Raw genomic sequence first — 20,343 nt, forward strand, 5'->3', positions numbered from 1 at the left:
GAAACAGCCATGTCAAGTATCTTCAGGCCAATATATGATTTTGAATCTGCCCATCCAAGGGTGTGCATCGCTGAGGGCTCCAAGGGCCTCCTGTACTAAGTACATACTCAAACTGGACATATGCTCCTTTAGGACAAGACCAAAAGTCTCTTCCCCACTGCAGTACGTATGGTGCCCAAGATCATCAAGATGATCATTTGATCATCATTTGTCAAGATCATTAGAGCAGATATGAGCTCTTTTTGTAAGGTAAAAGAAAGAAAACACCACATACCAAAATCTTTCATGCTCAAAGCCCAATGTATTCAGTAGCTTTCCATGTAGCACAGATGTTGAAGTGCATTAGTTCTTTCAACCCAGACTGACTGGAAACCTTTGAGCATCCAGTCACGGTCCACAGTCAGTAGCACAGTGAAGAGAGAGCCAGATACTGACCTAATGTTGACAAAATTGGGGAATGTGCGGGAAAAGGCAGCTAGCTAGTCGTATCTACTGTCTCTTCTGCCCATCATTGCCAAATGCACGCAGGGTGCACTGAGCCTGTCCCCAACGGCTGCTGGTTAAAGCCATTCAGATCTGCCCAAGGGGAGGAAGGTACAGGAAAAGAGGAGAATGTCATGTCCTAGAATGGAGTTAAGAATATGGTGGGCTGGGCAAAGCCATCCTCCTTAAGATGCCATGCCAAGCAGAAAGCCTCCAACGAAGCTACCAGTCACAAGAACGTTCTTCTTCACAAATGACATCATCTCCTCTGCTTTACTCTTTACCTCCGTGGGTAACTGATGGCTGTTGCGGATCTTCAGCTGTTCCTTGACTTTCTTCATGTCCTTCTCGACTTGCTGCCAGTCAACCTTGATGTAGCCAGTATGATTTGCAAGCTGAAGGAGGAAGAATCCACCTCCCACAGCAGTTGCCGCCAACTTCCCAACCTTCTGGAGTATGAAACCTGTGCACCACCCAGTGACACCTCCCATTAACAGCTGGGTCGCCACACTGTACTTCTCAGATGAAGGCCCCCTCTCTTGTCCAAACAGTTGGCGCCACCATGGCTGCTTTTTGGCAAGTTCTGTCAGGTCCAGCGGCTCAAGATTCCCTTGACTGGAGGCGGCCATTTCAGTGAGCTGGTCTCGCGAGGACATGTCGGAGGACTCTGGGCAACTGGAGGAGAAGCTCCCGATACATGGGGAAGATGTTTCCATTCCCAGGGCAAGGTGAATGGAAGAGGATAGTCACACTGCGTCACAAAGCCCCTCCCCTCTATCATTCTTTTTAATATTTTAAGAAAGATCTAACATCTGTTTGAAATCTTTATATATTGAATTGATTGATATTAAGTCTATATATAAATATATCCAATATTAGCTATGAGAAAATCAACCCCATTCTATTAAACAGATGTGATTAACAAAATATTATACATAATTAAGCATATATAATTTATTAGACAACTATATATACTATATATAATTGGTGCAGAACACTCTTCCCTAGTCTTGCTTCCAATAATTACTTATGCTTGAGTGTATGTTGCTTATATGAACTACTTGAAAACTTAAAATCTTTCAGAAATCTAGCCAGGTCAAGGAATATTTACTTATGTGAAGTGATAAATACAGAATATGGCTAAATATAAGACAGTATATTCTAGGTCCACAAAAAAAGCATGTCACAGTACATTACTATTTAGGAATAATTAATTATTCATTCAACAGATATTTATTGACTTATTTATTCAAGTCTATCACTGATATAAAGATTCTTTGCTCGGGGACCAGGGTAATAGTACAATGGGTAGGGTGCTTGCCTTGCATGTGGCCCAACCAGGTTTGATCCCCAGCATTTCAGATGGTTCCCTAAATACCACTAGTAATGATTGCTGAGTATTGGGGCAGGAAAAAAATCCCTGAGCACTGCCAGGTATAGCCCCCAAAACAAAACAAAAACACTTCACTCTTGAGTTTACATCTAGAAAGAAGAGGAGTAGAGGAGAATATATATACATATATTTGCACATATATTCTACAGCATGTTAGAGAATCCTAGTTATAATAAGAAAATCAGGGGTTGGAGTGATATCAAACTGGTAGAGCATTTCCCTTGCATGCAGCTGACCCAAACCAGATTCAGATTCAATCCTCAGCATCTCATATGGTCCCCCAAGCCTGCCAGGAGCGACTTAGGAATGCAGAGCCAGGAGTAACTCTTGAGCAGTGATACCCAAAAACCAAAAACCAAAAAAAAGAAAAAGAAAATCAGGAGCCAACGAGATAGCACAGTAGTAAGGCGTTTGCCTTGCAAACTTGGGACCCAGTTCAATTTCTGGCATCACATATGGTCCCCCAGCCTGCCAGGGGTGATTTCTGAGTGCAGAGCCTGGAGAAAACACCTGAGCACTGCTGGGTGTGGCCCAAAAACCAATTATAAATACATAAAGTTTAAAAAAGAAAAGAAAACCCGACTATAATAGACTAAGAGGACCTAGAAGTGATGGGTTTGAGGAAATGTGAAATTGGGTTGTAGTTTTAAATAGTGGCCAAGCCAAGCTATTTTAAAAATTAAGGTCTGGAACACCACATTAGAATCTCCTGCATCTCATTTGGAGATATATAATACCTTTCTTTTAATTAGTTTATTTCATAGGGCTCTGTCCAACCTCTAAAGAAATCTAAATTCTTTTTTTTAATTATTTTTTATTTAACCAACTTTATTACATACATGATTGTGTTTGGGTTTCAGTCATGTAAAGAACACCACCCATCACTAGTGCAACATTCTCATCACCAATGTCCCAAATCTCCCTCCTCCCCACCCAACCCCCGCCTGTACTCTAGACAGGCTTTCTATTTCCCTTGTACATTCTCATTATTAGGATAGTTCAAAATGTAGTTATTTCTTTAACTAAACTCATCCCTGTTTGCGGTGAGCTTCATGAGGTGAGCTGTAACTTCCAGCTTTTTTCTCTTTTGTGGCTGAAAATTATTATTGCAAGAATGTCTTTCATTTTTCTTAAAACCCATAGATGAGTGAGCAAACAATAAAAAATGAGAGACTAGAGAAATAGTATAGTGGTAAGGCACTTGCCAACCCAGTCTCAGTCCCCAACAATCTATACATTTCCTTATGATCTGCCAGGAGTGATGCCTGAACACAAAGTCAGAAGTAAGCCCTAAGCACAGTTGTCTGTAGTTCAAAACACCAAACAAAAAGACTAAAAGAATAAAAGTTATTGGGGGCAAGGAGAGCCTCACTAGAGTAGAGATGGCTAAATGAAAATAGATGCAAGAGAAATGGGGTGAGTGTGGCTCAAGCAGAAGAAAGAAATGAGTTCTGAGGGAAGTAGATGGTGTAAATTCTTAGAACTGTATAGTATTATGTAGTATTATGTTTTTTCATAAAAATAGCAGAAAATTATCTAAAGCAAATCTCATGGGTAGGGTATTTGCATTGTATGCAGCTGACCTAGAGTTCAATCCCTGGCACCCCACATAGTCCCCTGAGCACTGCCAGGAGTGATCCCTGAGCACAGAGCCAGGAGAACAGAGTCAGCAGTAAACTCTGAGCACCACTAGGTGTAGTAAAAAAAAAAAAAAGAAGAATAAAAAATTAATTGCTTTAATAACAATATTACAAATAAATTAAGAATATTTTGTGCATGTTTTGTGTCCTTTTTTATAGTTAGGAAATAAAGTTGTCATGGAAAAGTTAAAAGAAAATATATATATACAATCTTAAAAAGAAATCCAAGTTATCCTAATCCCCACATCTCTTCCGCTGTGTGAGAAAAGTAAATGTAGAAAACTCAGACTTCCCCTCTGGCTATGAACATAGTTTATAAGTCAAAATCCTCCCCACAGCAAGGAGGATAAAAGAGAATTAACAGCTTCATTATACCCAAAGATCAGAGCTCATATACATCTGTGTTTACTGATAGTTCATTGTCTGGTGAATTTTGATCTGATAGATCCAGGATCCTACCATGTAGACCCATAAGTCCTACCTGACTGATTTCTATCTTAGTCTCTTTGGTAATGACTGAATATGTACCACCAGCCAAACTCTACACTGTAAGTTCAAAATCTAAAAGAATCCTATCAAAACCAACATCTGTCATAAAAAAAAAAAACTGAAGGGTATGTCTGAGCAAGTGAAGGAAGGAGGTTGAAGAATTACAGAGAAGGATGCCTGAGGTCAGGTCAATCTTACAGACTAAATGGGAATGAGTGGGCAGGATGAACCGGCCACTAGAGAAAGAAAGTCTCTACAATGGCAGAAGAACAAGAGACAGACAGGGCACTTCTCAGTCATTACTGTAAAAGTAAACTATGGGAAGGTTTGTTTAAATGCCTCTTCTGTTTGAGCAAAGCAGGGTGGGTCCAGAGAATCTGCATTTCTAACAAAATCTCTGGGGATGCCAACAATGCACAGATGGCAAACCAAAGCTTTGAGGAGTCTAGGGTCTCAGCAGTATATTTCAAAAGAATTTCAAAATGGAACTATGCAAAATGATATTGCTTCAAAATAATATGGTAGGAGGAGAATTGAATTGATTGTAGAGAAATGAAAACTGACTCTAACATAAATTTTAATTGAAGGAATTTTTTACCTATTAATAAAGTGAATAGCTTACATGCATATTTTTATATCCTTCATCACCAGCAGCAGCTCTGAAGTGGATTACTGTTAAATGCTCCTTAATTGCTTCAAAAATCCTCTGTAATAGGCTTTTGGTCTTGCTCCATTTCTAGCTATTCTTAACAAAGCAATACAGGAATCTAATTAAATGGGTACATATTATTTGTCTGCTCAAAATTTTCTAATGACTTTAGGGATTGGAGTCATAGTACAGAGGGCATAGTACATAGGATACAGCAACCTGAGTTCAATACCTGGTCTTCCACATAATCTTCACCAAGTACTGCCAGGAATAATTCCTGAGTACAGAACCAGAAGTAGCCACTGAGCATCACCACGTGTGCCCACCCCCTAAAAAACATTCTCAGTCATAGGAATAATTGTCTATCTGACTGAAAGGAAATAGTAGACTTGGCATAACCACTCCATCCAAGTTTTTTCCTACCTCTGATTTTTATTTCTAATTTCTAAGCTTTCTCTTTACTTTCTAAGCATGGGGCACTTTTTACTTTTCTACTGAAATATAAAGTGCATCCTCTCCTTAATACTCTTTTTATAAATTTTTTATTAAAACCATTGTGAATTGCAAGTCTTTCACAGTTGTTTTTCAGACATATGGTAACAGTGAATTAGGACCATTCTCACCACTAGTATTGACCTCCCTCCACCAGAGTTCCCACCATGCATCCCATACCTCCACCTTTAGCCCCATCTACCAGTGTAACAGTTCCATTTTGTGTTTAACTTGTTATAGTTTGAGTCTTTTGATTCTATTTTATGTTTGTTTGTTTTTGGGGGGGTCACACTCAGGGGTTACTACTGGCTTTACGCTCAGAAATTGCTCCTGGCAAGCTCCGGGACCATATGGGATGCTGGGATTCAAACCACCGTTCTTCTGCATGCAAGGCAAATGCCCTAACCTCCATGCTATCTCTTTGTTTGAGTATTTAGTTCTGAGCATTTTATTTGTTCAGCTCAATGCACCTGAGACTACTTGGCCCCTGGGTTCCATCCACTTTTTTTTTCTTTTCTCAATTTGTAGAAAGACAGAAATATGAGGCAAAACAAAATGATTCATGTTCTAAGGTTCTATGAAAAATCAGGAGGCCTTATCTAGAAGATATAAATAAAATTTTAAAGGGAAGCTGAAGTGGCAAGGTTTTTTGTTTGCCTGTTTTGGGTTTGTCTTTTTTTTTTTTTTTTGCATAGGTGCAGTAAACATTGGGAAATTAGAAAAATATATTCCCTTGACCTAGAGATACAAGATGTCTCTACCCATGAGGCATACTGTCATAAGACCAATTACAGGTTCCAGGTATGTTAGTTGTCCAACCCCAAGATCCTTCTTTATGAACCCAGGAAAAGTTCTGCTTAGTTATGGTTGTTGTAGTCAATCTTCTGTAATTAGAGATCTTGGTTTTTGCCCAAATCCTAAGAGAAAGCTGGGATATCATGAAGTGTATTCTGATTTCATCTCACTGTTAGGTGGCGAGGTAGGAAAACCTGTCCTTAGATCAAGTTGTTGCTATTTCTACACCACCAGGGTGTCACATGAATCTACCTTGGAACAAGCTGGTGCCAGAGTGGCAATATCTCCTTAATAATCTTGTAGTAGCTGTCTGCACTACTCAATTTCTGCAAGACACTATCCTCACACTTCAGGTCCTCTCACAAATGCCATTTCCTTTAGGGGCTTCCCTAACTTAGTTCAATTTAAAGCCTTGCATCTAGTACTTGCATTCCTGCTTTATTTTGACAATACTTTTTATGAGATTACATAATATTTTTTTATAAATTACTTTAGCTATTTTCTGACTATTATTTTCTTCTAGCCTGCCTTACAATAACCAGCAAGCTCTGCAAAAATTAATGAGATAACACACTCCCCTTTTGACAAAGATTATTTTGAATTAAAGTACTTAAAAATAGATGACTTGGGGCTGGAGAGATAGCATGGAGGTAAGGCGTTTGCCTTTCATGCAGGAGGTCATCGGTTCGAATCCCGGCGTCCCATATGGTCCCCCGTGCCTGCCAGGAACAATTTCTGAGCCTGGAGCCAGGAATAATCCCTGAGCGCTGCCGGGTGTGACCCAAAAACCACAAAAAAAAAAAAAAATAGATGACTTGTGCCACATCTGGCAGTGCTCAGGCATTATTCCTGTCTCTTTTATTCAGGAATTACTCCTGGTGGTGCTCAGGGGACCATATGGAATGCCAGAGATGAAAGCCAGACCAGCCATGTACAAGGCAAGCACCCTATTACTCTGACCCTAACTTAAAAATATTTATCTGGGAAGAACACTAACTTTTATTTGTCCTCTTAATACATATCAATATTCCTTGTAAATAACAGAATACTTTAAGTGAGGTCTTTCATCCTAACCAGCAAATCTTTGGGAATTAGAACTAAGAATGATACCTAAACCAGGCTGCTATTTAACCAATTTACTGCTAAAATTTAAAAATCCTTTTCTTTTTAACTCTTATTGTTTGTCTTATAAGTATAAAATCTTTCTGATGTAACTCTCATTTATTGTTATTGGGAATATTATTTTGTCAATTTTCATGGAAAGCAATATGGACATTTTTCCCAAAAAAATGAATAGAACTCCCATATGACCCAGCAATAGCACTTTTTGATATCTATCCCCAAAACACAAGAATACTAATACAAAATGATAGATACAGACCTATGGTCATCACAGCATTTAATATGGTATCCAATATGGAAACAATCTAATGCCCAACTACAAATAAATGGGTCAAAAAGTTGTGATATATACATAGCCACACAACAACTCCAAACTTTTTATATAATAATTTTTATTTTGACCAAAGTGTATTGCAAATTTTTCAGAGTAATATTTTAGGAACATAGTGACACTGAATCAGGCACATTCCCACCACTAATGTTGTCCTCCCTCCAGCCCTGTTCCCAACATGCATCTCATATCCCCTCCTTTACCCCCAGGCTACTATTATAAGTGGTCCCCTCTGTGTCTAGCTTGTTGTAGATTGAGTATTGATTCTGTTGTCATTGGCTTTGGGTTTGATGTTTAAGTCTGATCATTTTTTATTTCTACTTAATGTTCATATGACTGTTTGGTCTTGGTACCCTCAATTATTTCCCCCTTAATTTATGAGGTGGAACAAGATGGTTCAAGTTATGTGGTTCTGTTTGAAGAAAGGAAAAAGATAAAATGGAGCAAAAATCAAACAAGCAAAAAATGGAAGGAGTCCTTCTAGAGGCTATATGTATCAATTTAAGAGAGAAAAGGGGGAAAAGGAAGAAAAAACATAACAATACAAAAAATATCAAACAAAAAACCGAAAAGCACCACAGCAATAAAGACAACAATCACACAATAACCATGCTCCTGAAATAAAAACAAAACAAAGCACAAAAAAACAAAAACAAAATAAAACAAACAACAATAACTAAACCAAATAAATTTATTTTGTGCTTCTTTTTTTTTTTTTTTTTTTTTTTTTGCATAGGCACAGTAAATATTGAGGGATTAGAAAGGAAATTCCCTTGGTCTAAGAGATACAGGGTTTCTCCACCCTTGAAGTATACTGTCATGGGAATAACTACAGGCTCCGTACATGTTCTTTTATTCTTCCCTAGGTCCTCTTGTGGTGTCTGGAAACTGTCCGCTCCATCGTGGATTATACAATCAGGCCTCTGTAGCTAGAGATCTTAATATTTGCACAGGTCATAGGATGGAGCCAAGGATGGAGTCTTTCTTTACTGGTGTAGAAGTTCTGTTCCATCATTGTTGTTTTAACCAGTTTTCTGTAGTTGGTGGTCTTGGTTCTTTTTTTGTCCCTTCCATTCACAATACAGACCAAATAAAGGGCCTGGTTTGAGGTGTATATGGGGAGCATTTACTGTACTCCTCTTTCTATACAGTCAGTGTAAAGAACACAGCCTGTGGTAAGCATTGGGAGGCCTTATCTTTTCTTTTCTTTTGTGGTCTTGGTTTTTGCACCAATCCTAGTATGAAGCCTAGGATAGAGTCTTTGTTATGTTTCCAGAAGATCTGCTCAGTTGCAGTTGTCTCAGTCAGACATTCCTAATTATCTGGAATCAGAGATCTTGGAACAATCCAAATTTTTAATATTGAAACCACAATAGAAATATGGCAAATTAGATGTCAAAGGGGCAATGGAAGCCGCCAAATGTTAAGAAACAAAACAAATAACAGTGAAATGAAAACCTCATGCCAAAATCCAGGGCATTGGAGAGATGCAGAACTGGAAGCAAATGCCAACACAGGAAATAATCTACACATGATAAAGGGTGAAAAAACAGGTTCAGGAACTCCCAAGCCTTCCACTCCAAAGAAGCAGATAACTCAGCTCAGTGATACAAAACTGAAACTGCAAGTAGTTTTCCCCTGAGGTCTTTGGGTCTTTATTAGCAAGCACCAGACCACACCCTGGGGTGGAGAACAGATGGTCCAAGGCACCAATCCAAAGAATGCTTCCATCCAAAGGTGCTTCTGATCAATGAGTAATAAGCATGTCCTGAATAGGATGGAACCCAGTTAATTCAACATAACAGAAAGATCAAGTAGCAACAAATAGCTTAGACATTTACTTAATGACTTACATGAAATATAATCACCAAAATTTTCTTTTACTATAGTTTTATAATTTAATCACTACCTACCTGTAAACAAGCACTATAAAGTATATTGTTTTGTGTCTGTCAAGGGGACAATCTTGGAAGTAAGTAGGAATAAGGGAACCATGTTGTAAAGAATTTTACAGTAGTGGTGGGGTTGGTGTTAGAACATGAAATGGCAGAAGCAAAGGAATTATCAGCAACTATGTAAACCACAGTGTTTAAATAATGTAATAAAAATAAGAATTAAATGAAAATGAAAGATAAAGAAAGGGATTTTTGGTATACACACACAAGGGATTACTATGCAGCTCTAAGATAGAATAAAATTATGAAATTTACTGTGACATAGATGAAACTATAGAGCATGAAGCTATAATGCTGAATGAAGTCACAAAGGCAACCAAACAAGAGAACTCATTCAAACCGAGTTGGAGGACTTAAGGGGATCTTTGGGGGAAGGAGGTAGTTACTCTAGTGATGATCTAGTGTTGGAATAATTACCCAGGGAAAATATTGTAAATCACAGTATCTCAATCAATAAAAAAATAAAAGTTTAAAAATTAAAAGCTGGACAAGTGAGACAGTATAACAGATATTATATCTGCCTCGATTGCAGCTGACCCAGGTTTAATCCACGGCATCCCACATGGATCAGAGATTCTGCAGGAGTGATTCCTGAGGAAGAGCCAGGAGTGACTTCTGACCACAGGACCAGGAGTAAGCCCAGAGTACTGCCAGGTCTGGGTCAAAAAAAATTTTAAGTAGATAAATACAAGCTGATATGATCACCTCTCTGAATCTCTTTTTTTTATTATTGTTTTAGAATGGAACAGGGCAGGCAACAGTCAGTTGATTCATGCAAGGGTCCAAAATTATGCTGATACTCTACCTGGAGGTGTCAGAAACCACTAAGACCATCCCCTGCCATGCTCAAGGACTACATGGTCACCACAACCAGTACTGCATAGCTATAATTCAGTAAAATTTAGGGAGAGATTAAATCAAACATGCAAGCCACATATCCCTGACCTTGTGTTGTCCTCGAACCCCTGAATCTCATCTTTTTGTGAGGATTCCTACATATGAAATAAATGTATTTTTATATGTTCATTCAATTTAAATACTATACCAGTCAAACAATCTATAAGAGTAGGAAAAAAAATTTCGAAGTAAAAACAGGTTTTATTTGGGAATTCAGAGAAAGGGGAAAGAGGATTAAAAAAAGAGAGTAACGCAACATGCTAAAGAGAGAACACAATCTTATCCCAAGACGAAGAGAGTCCTGGTATACAACCCAGCTTAAAAGTAGGAAAGTACAGGAGTCAAAAGGGGAGATACAGGAGACATGAGTAGGCAAGATCTAAGGACATGGGCCCAGGGAGCACAGGTGAGCTTATTCTTTGTTTCAAATTGATTTATATAAGTTTTCTTCCAACTTTCCCCAAGTGGAGCTTTTACCTAGGATAAGAGTCCTGGTGTGGTTATCAAAAGATAGGTCTAGGATTGGTTGGTGCTCTTCTTTAACTTTCCCTTTTTTTTTTATTGTGGCCAAAGTGAAGTACAAATCTTTCACAGTAATATTTAAGGTACATAGTGACAATGAATGAGGGGCATACCCACCACCAGTATTGTCCTCCCTTCACCCTTGTGCCTGGCATGCATCCCATGTCTCCCTCCTTTACCCCCCAGAATACTGGTGTAACTGGTCCCCACTTTACAGCTTGTTGTAGGTTGGGTATTGATTCTGTTGTCATTGACTTTGGGTTTGGTGGTCAAGTCTTATCATTATTTTTATTTCTGCTACATATTCATATTACTGTCTGGTCCTAGTACCATCCTTTTCCCCCCTCAATTTATGAGGCTGGATGATTCAAGTTATGTGGTTCTATACTAGGTAAAAAGAAAATAAAAGAAAAAATTGGTAGTAACTGCCAGGAGGAGGAGGAGGAGGAGGAGGAGGAGGAGGAGGAGGAAGAAGAAGAAGAAGAAGAAGAAGAAGAAGAAGAAGAAGAAGAAGAAGAAAGAAAGAAGAAGAAAGAAGAAAGAAGAAAGAAGAAGAAGGAGGAGGAAGAGGAGGGAGGACAAATTTGGTAATGGGTATTCCCCTGATTCAATGTTAATATGTACCTAAAATACTACTGTGAAAGATATGTAAGCCATTATGATCAAAATAAAAATTAAAAAAAAACAAATGTCTTATGATCACCTATGTCAACTCTAATACATGATTTTAAATAAAGTAATTTTGTATATTAAAATATAAAAAGAAGAAGAATGCATCCAGCAACAAAAAATTCAGCAAATAATAACCACAAGAGTGAAATGAAAGAAAAAAGTGGAAGAAAGAAAAGAGGAGGAAAATAAAAGCAAAACAAAACAACAACAAAAATTAAAGAAAATGCTGGTGTGGCAGGGTTTTGTGCCTCCCCCTTTTCTTTATTTTTGCATAGGCACAGTAAGTATTGGGAAAGAAAAGGAAGTCCCTTGGCCTGAGAGATTCAGGGTTCCTCCACCCTTGAAGCATACTGTCATGGGACCAACTACTGGCTCTTTACATGCTCATTACCACATCCCAAGTATGGTTTTGTGGTGCCAGAAAACTTTTCTCTCAGTTGTGGATGATAAAATCAGGTCACTGTAGCTAGGGATCTTGACATTTGAGCAGGTCATAGGAGAAGGTCTAGGATAGAGTCTTTATGGTTCTAGAAGTTCTGCTCCATCATTGTTGTGTTCAGTCTTCTGTAATGAATGTTCCTTGTTTTTGCTCAGATCCTAAGCCAAAGCTTAGGATATCATGGTTCCAAAAATTCTGCTCAGTCTCTGTTGTCAGAGTCTGACGATTAGAGATCTTGATTTTTGCATGAGTCCTAGGCTACAGCCTAGGGTAGGGTTTTTCTTATTGATCCCAAGGTAAGTTCTGCCCAGTCATGGTTGTCAAAGTCAGTTTTCTGTAGTTAGCACTCTTGGTTTTTGCACAGATCAAAGGACGATACATCTTCTGTTTTCCTCTTATTGTTATGTGATGTGGTAGGACAACCTGGTCATTGATCAAGTTGTCGTTTCCTCGTGTCGGGATGTCATATCAGAACTGGCGCAAGTTGGTGCCAGAGTGGTGTTAGAAATTTCTCAGTGGAGTTTGATTCCTGGTCTTGTTGCAGGGAGCTTTATCAGTTCTATGTCATGAATCTGGGGTTCAGGGTTGGATTAGCACTCTCCAATCTCATGGAGACTGAGTTGTTTCCACATGACACATGTTCAGGGTAGGAGGCACTCCTGTGTTGTAAAAAGTATGAGTTCTTATCTCTACAAAATAAAATCTTGTTACTGTATCTATGTTTTCCCCTTTTTTACTGTGCCTATACAAAAGTGTATGGTGTCATATGTATTGCTGGTGCTTATTCTGGGTAGGGATAACAGGCTACACGGTCTCTGTACTTTGGTTTTGATTTGGGCTTTTATCCCGGCAAGACTTTTTCTTGATTTTCGTACCAAGCAGCACCAAAACTAGTGAGGATAAAGAAAATGTGTGTGTGTGTGTATATATATATAAAATAGAACAAATAAATGAAACTGGGTTAAAAAAATAAAGGTAATTGAAGAAAACAAGTGATGTAGGAGGATACCTTTATATTTAGGAATAAACCTCTCAAGATGCATTATTAAAAAGATATTAAACATAGAAAGACAATATAGGCCTCCAAATTAGGTCTTTTGAGATATTGTTGCGGGGGGTGAATTCCAAGGCACTTTTTCATCACACACCTTGGTCTTGAGTTTGAGACATAATTTGTAGCATTATGGAATGATGTAGTGTCCTTGTGCTGAGGGTCTTTCTGGAGCTGAATCCTTTACCATGCAATAGTCCACAGTTTGAGGGAGGTGAGAAAGGCCACATAGCATGAGTCAGCGGGCATGTTGGTTGTAGTTACTTGCCAGGTCATGAGATGGGCGACTGAGAGGTTGTCTTTTCGTTGAGGAGCTGGGTGGTGGTTTGTTGGAGCAGGAGGTCGGTCTTGTTGTCTAACGAGTTAAGAATTGAGGGTAGGGGCCGGCGAGGTGGCGCTAGAGGTAAGGTGTCTGCCTTGTAAGCGCTAGCCAAGGAAAGGACCACGGTTCGATCCCCTGGTGTCCCATATGGTCCCCCCAAGCCAGGGGCAATTTCTGAGCACGTAGCCAGGAGTAACCCCTGAGCATCTAACGGGTGTGGCCTAAAAAAAAAAAGAATTGAGGGTAAAGAGTTAATCAATGAGAGATAACACATCAAAATTGGGGGATGAGGGAGTAAGAGGGATTCTGGAGTTGGGGAGGGGTAATATAAGAGGGGCTATATACACCATAAAGATTGATTGTTTATGGTTTAAGTTTGCAATCAGAGAGAAGACCACTGTATAGAAACTCACACCCATATATAGACTGACTTGAGATATCTAGTCAAGTGTTCTCCAAATATTGGGCATTCCATTTCCTTTCCTAGGAACAATCTAAACTTGGGAGCACTGTTGGCTAAAGATTAAAAAGTACTGCACTAGTGTTCAGTACAGGGGGCCTTTCAGCTAAGTCCCATAGCCAGTGACCCACACATACCAGTTGAAAGAGAAACGATGAAGTCCTGGCATGTGGGGACTGTTGAGCCCAGCTCCAGCCTCTCTGTTTATGCTTTGGGGAAGAATGAGAAGGAAAAATTTTAAAGTCTACATAAATAATGGGTTTTGGCTGACTTACTCAACCTTGATAAGTTCTACTTGCATATATTACCTAATAATTGTTAAGTCTTTAAGTGTTTGTGATTGAATAAATCAACCAGTCAACTAACATTTGCTGTAGCCCTGTCAGATAAAAAAAACTTCTATTCTGGATAAAGTATTTAATAGAATGTGCCACAATACCAACAGAAATTCTTGATAATAATACTGATTTTCCTATAGTAGGAGTGGCTAACTTCATTGCTATTTAAAAAAAAAAACAACAACATTTACTTGAAAGTTGTTCAAGCTTAGTTACTCAACTGTGTCATTGTAACACAAAAGTGGTCTTAGACAATAGATATACAAAGGGCATGTGTTCCAATGAAATTATTTACAGAGCTGATTTCTGGCTTTAATATGCTAGCCCCTGTAAGACAAAATTTCACTGCTCTGTTACTGAGATAACTGCAAAAGATCTGTCCATCTAATGTCAAGCCATACAAATAAGAACAGTAGCAATAACATTAGAGCAATAAAAGACTGATGTGACCTCTTCATTCAAGGCATTTTGACAGAATTTAATAGTCTTTGTATTTCTTGAAAATAATGGGAAATCTGACAGGTTAAATTCTGATAAAAGATGGTATTTAATCTTCTACTTGAAATGCCTAGAATACTGTCTACATTGAAATATAATACACATTAAAAATGCACATCATATGCCATAAAAGACATTAATCTAATTTAACCAGAAGAATTTTACATATCAACAGAATTTTAATGGTTTCTTTAAAATTAACTATATAGATTATTGATTGTTAAATCCATAGATTGATAGTATTACATCTGCAGTTAGCACCCATTAAGACATGTCAGCATTTCCTCAGGTGAGTGGACCCAAACTGACAGAAAAAAGCCAGGAAGGAGCCCTACTTCCCAGCGTTGGCAGCAGTAGCTGCTGTTCGAAACTGGAAGTCAAGTCGGCACCCCCAGTTAAGTAGGCCCAGAACACGGAAAAGAGACAGAGGGGTGGAGCCTAGAGACTGTGGAAGTGATGGTGGCTGTGATGCTGCACCTGGAAGACATCCCAGTGCCCCCAGCCTGAGAAAAAGAGCCTAAGGGGCAGGGCCTGTTTCCAGCAACAGGCGTTGGCACTAAAAGACACGTAAGAGCCCCATGGGAGAGCAGACCCAGCCCAAGGAAAAGAGCAAGATAGAAGAAGCCTACATCCTGGCGAGGGTCGGAGCATCAGCAGCTGTGGTGTTGGTGCCCAGAAGACATATCTTCTAACCTGGGTGAGAAGATCCAGCCCAAGGAAAAGAAAGAGTGGTGGAGTCTACTTTGGATCAGTTGTGTTATGGATGCCTGGAAGACATGTATGCCCCCTAAGTGACCAGATCCAGCCTGAAACAAAGAATCAGAGGTGGATCCTACTTCCAGTCATAGAGGCAGTGGCAGTGGCTGTGGGTTGGCTCCTAGAGGAAACTATTACCACCACAATCTAATGTGTTGTCAGAAGACCAGCTGAGAAACTTTTCCTCAGCGTGGATGGCTGGCCAACATTACGATCAGTGAGGATGATATTTCTCATACTTAATAACATACATTTATTTGACATAAAAATGAACCTCTCACTATCTAATCTCATCAGTAGGCTCACTGAGAAGACTTTCTCAGCGTGGATGACTGACCATAATTTCTGTTAGTGAAACTGACATTCTTCATGCTTCGAAACAAACATTTATTTGGCCTAAATATGAATCTCCCATCTGTTGTATTAAGTGTGTATATAGTTGAACTCTACTTCCTAACACAAGGACTTTTAGAGGCAAATATATAGCCTTGATTAAATTTCTCTTTACCTGGAAAACTCAGCACCAAAAGACACTTAAAAACAACTTCTTTCCTCTTTGTCTTTTTGTTTTGTTTTGTTTTGTTTTGTTTTTTCCGGCCACACCTCTTTTTCTTTAAAATACCCTTGCAGTTCTGCTTTTAGGACATCTCTAAAAGACTTTCAGTACTTGTTAACTAATTTTTACCTCAGCATTAACATCAAAAAGGTTTGGCCTGAATGTAACCTTGGACTGTTAAATTTTTACTAGGATAAAAATCTGTATCCCTTTCTGATATAGCTTTTCTCCTTCATTTGCCCCTTATACAAAAAAAAAAAAAAAAACTCTTCCCTCAGAAATAGGAGGTCTGATAGGGAAACTCAGCTCCTTTCTAAATCCCCTAAATTACATCAGAGAGCAGCTGAACAGGAACAGCTTCGAGATGTTAAAATTAACCTCTTTTTAACTCTGGACTCTTGAAATATATCTATTCATCAAGTCTGTGCACTACCTAAAGCCAGGTGAATTGTTTTGTAAATCAAACAATGTATACTGATAATGCTTCTATTAACAGGAAAGATATTTGTACTTTGTATAGAAACAAATGTGAGCATTCTTTTCATACCATAGAAAAAAACTGACTGGCAAAATCCCTCATTTATACCCCTGATCTTCACACTAAAGATCAGAACAATGTTCTCCCACATAGCTTTGTGTGGTATCTCATTTCTTTATATTTCGACATCTGTACATCCACTGTCCTAGGGGAAACTCTAAGAAGTTCTTTAATGCAACCATACCAAAGCTAGCCACAGAAGTTGCCCCTAATGGTGAGTGGACAAAGCCAGAGAGAAATAGTCAAAGGAGTGGAACTTACCTCCCAGTAATGGCAGCAGAGGTGGCAGCTGTGACATACACATTGTTGGAATACACATCGTTGAATACATCATTGAATACACATCATTGGAATACACATTGTTGCACCCAGGTTAAGGGACCCAGTCTGCAGGGGAAAAAAATATACAGGCAGAACATGGGTTTCAGTGACATAGGCAGTGGCAAAGGCTGTGGCATTGGCACGCGGAGGACACTTCAGTGTCCCCAGGTTGAGGGGACCCAGAATAAGGGAAAGAGCCAGAGGTTCAGTGCCTACTTCCCAGTGACAGAAACTGTGACTGTGACATTCTGGCAGCAGCAGTGTTGTCCATTCCATTGGTGTTCTGAGACACGTTGGTGACAACCCCCCCCAAATGAATAGACCCAGAACAAGAGAAAATGCAGAGGTATGGAGCCTACTTCTTGGCAACAGTGGCAACAGCAGCAACTTTTGGCATTGGGGCTGGAAGACACAACAGTGCCCCCCAGGTAAGACAACACAGCCTGAGGGAAATAACCATACAGGAGGAGCATACTTCCCAGTGACATTGGCAGGGTGATAGTTGTGGTATTGGTGTCTAGAAGATGCCTCTGCACCACCTGGGAGAGTGAACCCAGCCTGCAGGAAAGAACCAGATGAGCAAAGCCTACTTCCCAGTGATAGTGGCAGTGGCAGTGCCATTAGCATCCAGAAGACATGACTCAAGATGAGCAAGCCCAGCCCAAGGGAAAGACCAGAGAGCTAGAGCATAGTTTCAGCAATGTCATCAGAGGTTGCAGCTTTGTGTTGGTGTCTGAAAATCTGTCCATGCTTCCAAGCTTTAGTGGACCTAACCTGAAGGCAAGAGCCAGAAGGGTTGAGCATACTTCCTGGCAACAGTGGCAGTGGCTGAGACTGTGATGTTGGCCAAGAATATATGCTTGGGCTCCCAGGTTGAGAAAACACAGCCCAAGGGTAATAACTAGAAGGATAGAACCTACTTCCCATGATGTCATCAGTGGCAATGGCAGTAGAGTTGGCCCCTGGAAGACACTTCTGTGTCCCAGGGTTAAGGGGACCCATCATGAAGGAAAAAGCCAAAGGGGAAGAGTCTACATGCTGGTGGTGGCAGCAGTAGCTATGTCATTGGTGCCCAGAAGACATATCAGCACCCCTCAGGTAATCAGATCCAGCCAGAGGAAAGGAGTCAGAGAGAAGGAATCTACTCCCCAGGTGACAACATCAGGAGTGGCAGCTGTGGCATTGGCAACTGGAAGATAGTCAGTGTCCCCAAAATGAGTGGACCCAGACCTATGGAAGCAACCAGATGAGTGAAACCTACTTCCCTGCAATAGAGGCAGCAGTGACAATTGTGTTGTTAGTGCACTGAAGACATATTGGTACCCCAGTGTGAGCAGATGCAGCCAGAGGGAAAGAGCCATGTGGGCAGAGCTTATATCCTGGCAACAGCAGCAGAAGCCTTCTGCTACTTAAGGTGGGGTCTCCTTCAAAGGTTTGAAAGAGATTAGTCATCTCAGAGTTAGGAATTCCAAGTGCATGTGCGTATCCAGTTAACTTTGCCCAAGAATTTTTGAAAGTCATTTAGTGTTTTGAGGTTTTTCTGATTAACGGAAATCTTTTGCAGGAGTATAGAGGTTTGAACTAGTATGAAGCCCAAGTATTGGAAAGATGGCATAATCTGTATCTTTTTCCGTTGCAATTTTTAGACCTGGTGCTTGTAAATAGTAACAAAAGAGTACAAATTCTGTAAATGTCTCATTGTCCATCATCAATAAAATATCAGTGTAATGACAGATAGCCTGAGGGAACTTTTCATGAGCAGGGCTCAAAATGTTATCCACATAAAACTGGCACATTGTTAGGAAATTAGTCATCCCCCAGGTAAAACCTTCCATTGAAAATGCCTATTTGGTTGCATATTATTCTGTGAGGGAACAGAAAATGCAAAAACATTTCTATCATTTGGGTGTATGGGGCTTCGGTAAAAGCAGTCTATTAAATCTATTATTATCAAGGGCCAGTTCTTTAGAATAACAAGAGGTGAAGGTAAACCAGTCTGCAGTTTGCCCATGGGGATTGTGAATAAATTCACAACTCTAAGATTCACTAAAAGTCTCCATTTCCCGGATATTTTTTAAATAATAAATATGGGAGAATTCCACTGAGAAAAGGAAGTTTCAGTATGTCCCAATTTCAACTGTTCATCCACTAATTCCTTCAACACCTTTAATCTATCAGCTTTAAGGGGCCACTGACCTGTCCATATTGGTTCATCAGACTTCCAATTTATTTTTATCAGTGCTGTATTTTTTATTTTATTAATAGTAATTCTTATTGTGACCAAAAGTGAATAACAAATATTTCACAGTAATATTGAAGGTACATAGTGACAATGAGTCAGGCCAATTCCACCACGAGAGTTGTTCTCCTCCCCTTTTCCCAGTATTTATTCCATATCCCCCTCCTTTACCATCCCCAAAGTGCTAGTGTAACTGTTCCCCTCTGTGTATAGCTTGTTGTATACAGGATATCAATTCTGTTGTTGACTTTGGGTTTGGTGTTTAATTCTGATCATTTTTTAATTCTATCCAATGTTCATACAGCAGTTTGGGCCTGGTACCATTCATTTTTATTTTTCCCCCTCAATTCATGAGGCAGAACAAGATGATTCAAGTTGTGTGGTTCTGCTGGAAGAAGATAAAAATAAAAAATAAAAACAAATCCGAAGCAAAAACAAAAACAACAAAATAAAAACTCAACAGTTTAAAAAAAGACAGTATCTGTCAAATAATCACCAAATAGTAACCACAAGAGTGGAAAAGAAAAAAAGAAGAAAAATGATAAAAAGTTAAAAGAAAAACAAACAAAAGGAGTGCTGGTGTGGCAAAGGTTTTTGTTTTGTTTTGTTTTGTTTCGTTGGCTAGGCACAGTAAGTATTGGGGAAGTAAAAAAGGAATTCCCTTGGCTTAAGAGATTCAGGGTTTCTCTGCCCTTGAAGCATACTGTCATGGGAACAGCTACTGGCTCCATACTCACTCATTTACACACCCCAAGGTCTTTTTGTGGTTCCAGAAAACTTTCTGTTTAGTTGTGGATGATGATACCCTGCCTCTGTAGCTGTAGATATTGTTATTTGCATAAGTCATAGGGCAAAGGCTAGGAGAGAATTTTTCTTTACGGTTCTAGGAGTTCTGTTCTATCACTGTTGTTGCAACCAGTGTTCTGTAATAAATGTTCTTAATTTTTGCTGAAGCCTAGGATAGTCTTCATTATGGTTCCAGAAGTTCTGCTTAGTCTCCATTGTCAAAGTCGGACCTCTGTAATTAGAGAACTTGATTTTTGGGCAAGTCCTAGGCTAAAGCCTAGGATAGGGTTTTTTTTTTTATTGGTCCCAGGATAAGTTAGTTCTGCCCAGTCATGGTTATCAAAGTCAGTCTTCTGTAGTTAGCGCTCTTGGTTTTTGTACAAATCACAGAGTGTATTGTCTTCTGATTTCAACTTACAGTTCAGTGATGTGATAGGTCAACCTGCACTGAGATTAAGTTGTCGTCATTTTATCAGTGTCTGAATGTCATATCAGAACTGGCACAAGTTGGTATCAAAGCAGTGTTAGGAATTTCCCAGGGGAGTTTGGTTTCTAGTGTTGTTGTGGGGAACTATATCAGTTCTACATCTGGGATCTGG

The 20,343-nt window shown here is 39.4% G+C and overlaps 1 protein-coding gene and 1 non-coding gene across 2 annotated transcripts; both read right to left on the reverse strand.

Moving 5' to 3' along the window:
* Positions 1–558: 558 nt before the first annotated feature.
* Positions 559–1,179, reverse strand: LOC125997964 (FUN14 domain-containing protein 2). Its single transcript, XM_049766152.1, has one exon. The coding sequence runs from the start codon at positions 1,137–1,139 to the stop codon at positions 669–671; it is 471 nt and encodes a 156-aa protein (XP_049622109.1). The 5' UTR covers positions 1,140–1,179; the 3' UTR covers positions 559–668.
* A 7,274-nt stretch (positions 1,180–8,453) lies between these two features.
* On the reverse strand, positions 8,454–8,586 carry LOC125998475 (small nucleolar RNA SNORA51). Its single transcript, XR_007492041.1, has one exon. It is a non-coding gene; the product is annotated as a small nucleolar RNA SNORA51 (small nucleolar RNA).
* Between the last annotated feature and the right edge of the window lie 11,757 nt (positions 8,587–20,343).

This window comes from Suncus etruscus, chromosome 20, assembly GCF_024139225.1.
Source record: "Suncus etruscus isolate mSunEtr1 chromosome 20, mSunEtr1.pri.cur, whole genome shotgun sequence".
In the NCBI taxonomy this organism is placed as follows: Eukaryota; Metazoa; Chordata; class Mammalia; order Eulipotyphla; family Soricidae; genus Suncus; species Suncus etruscus.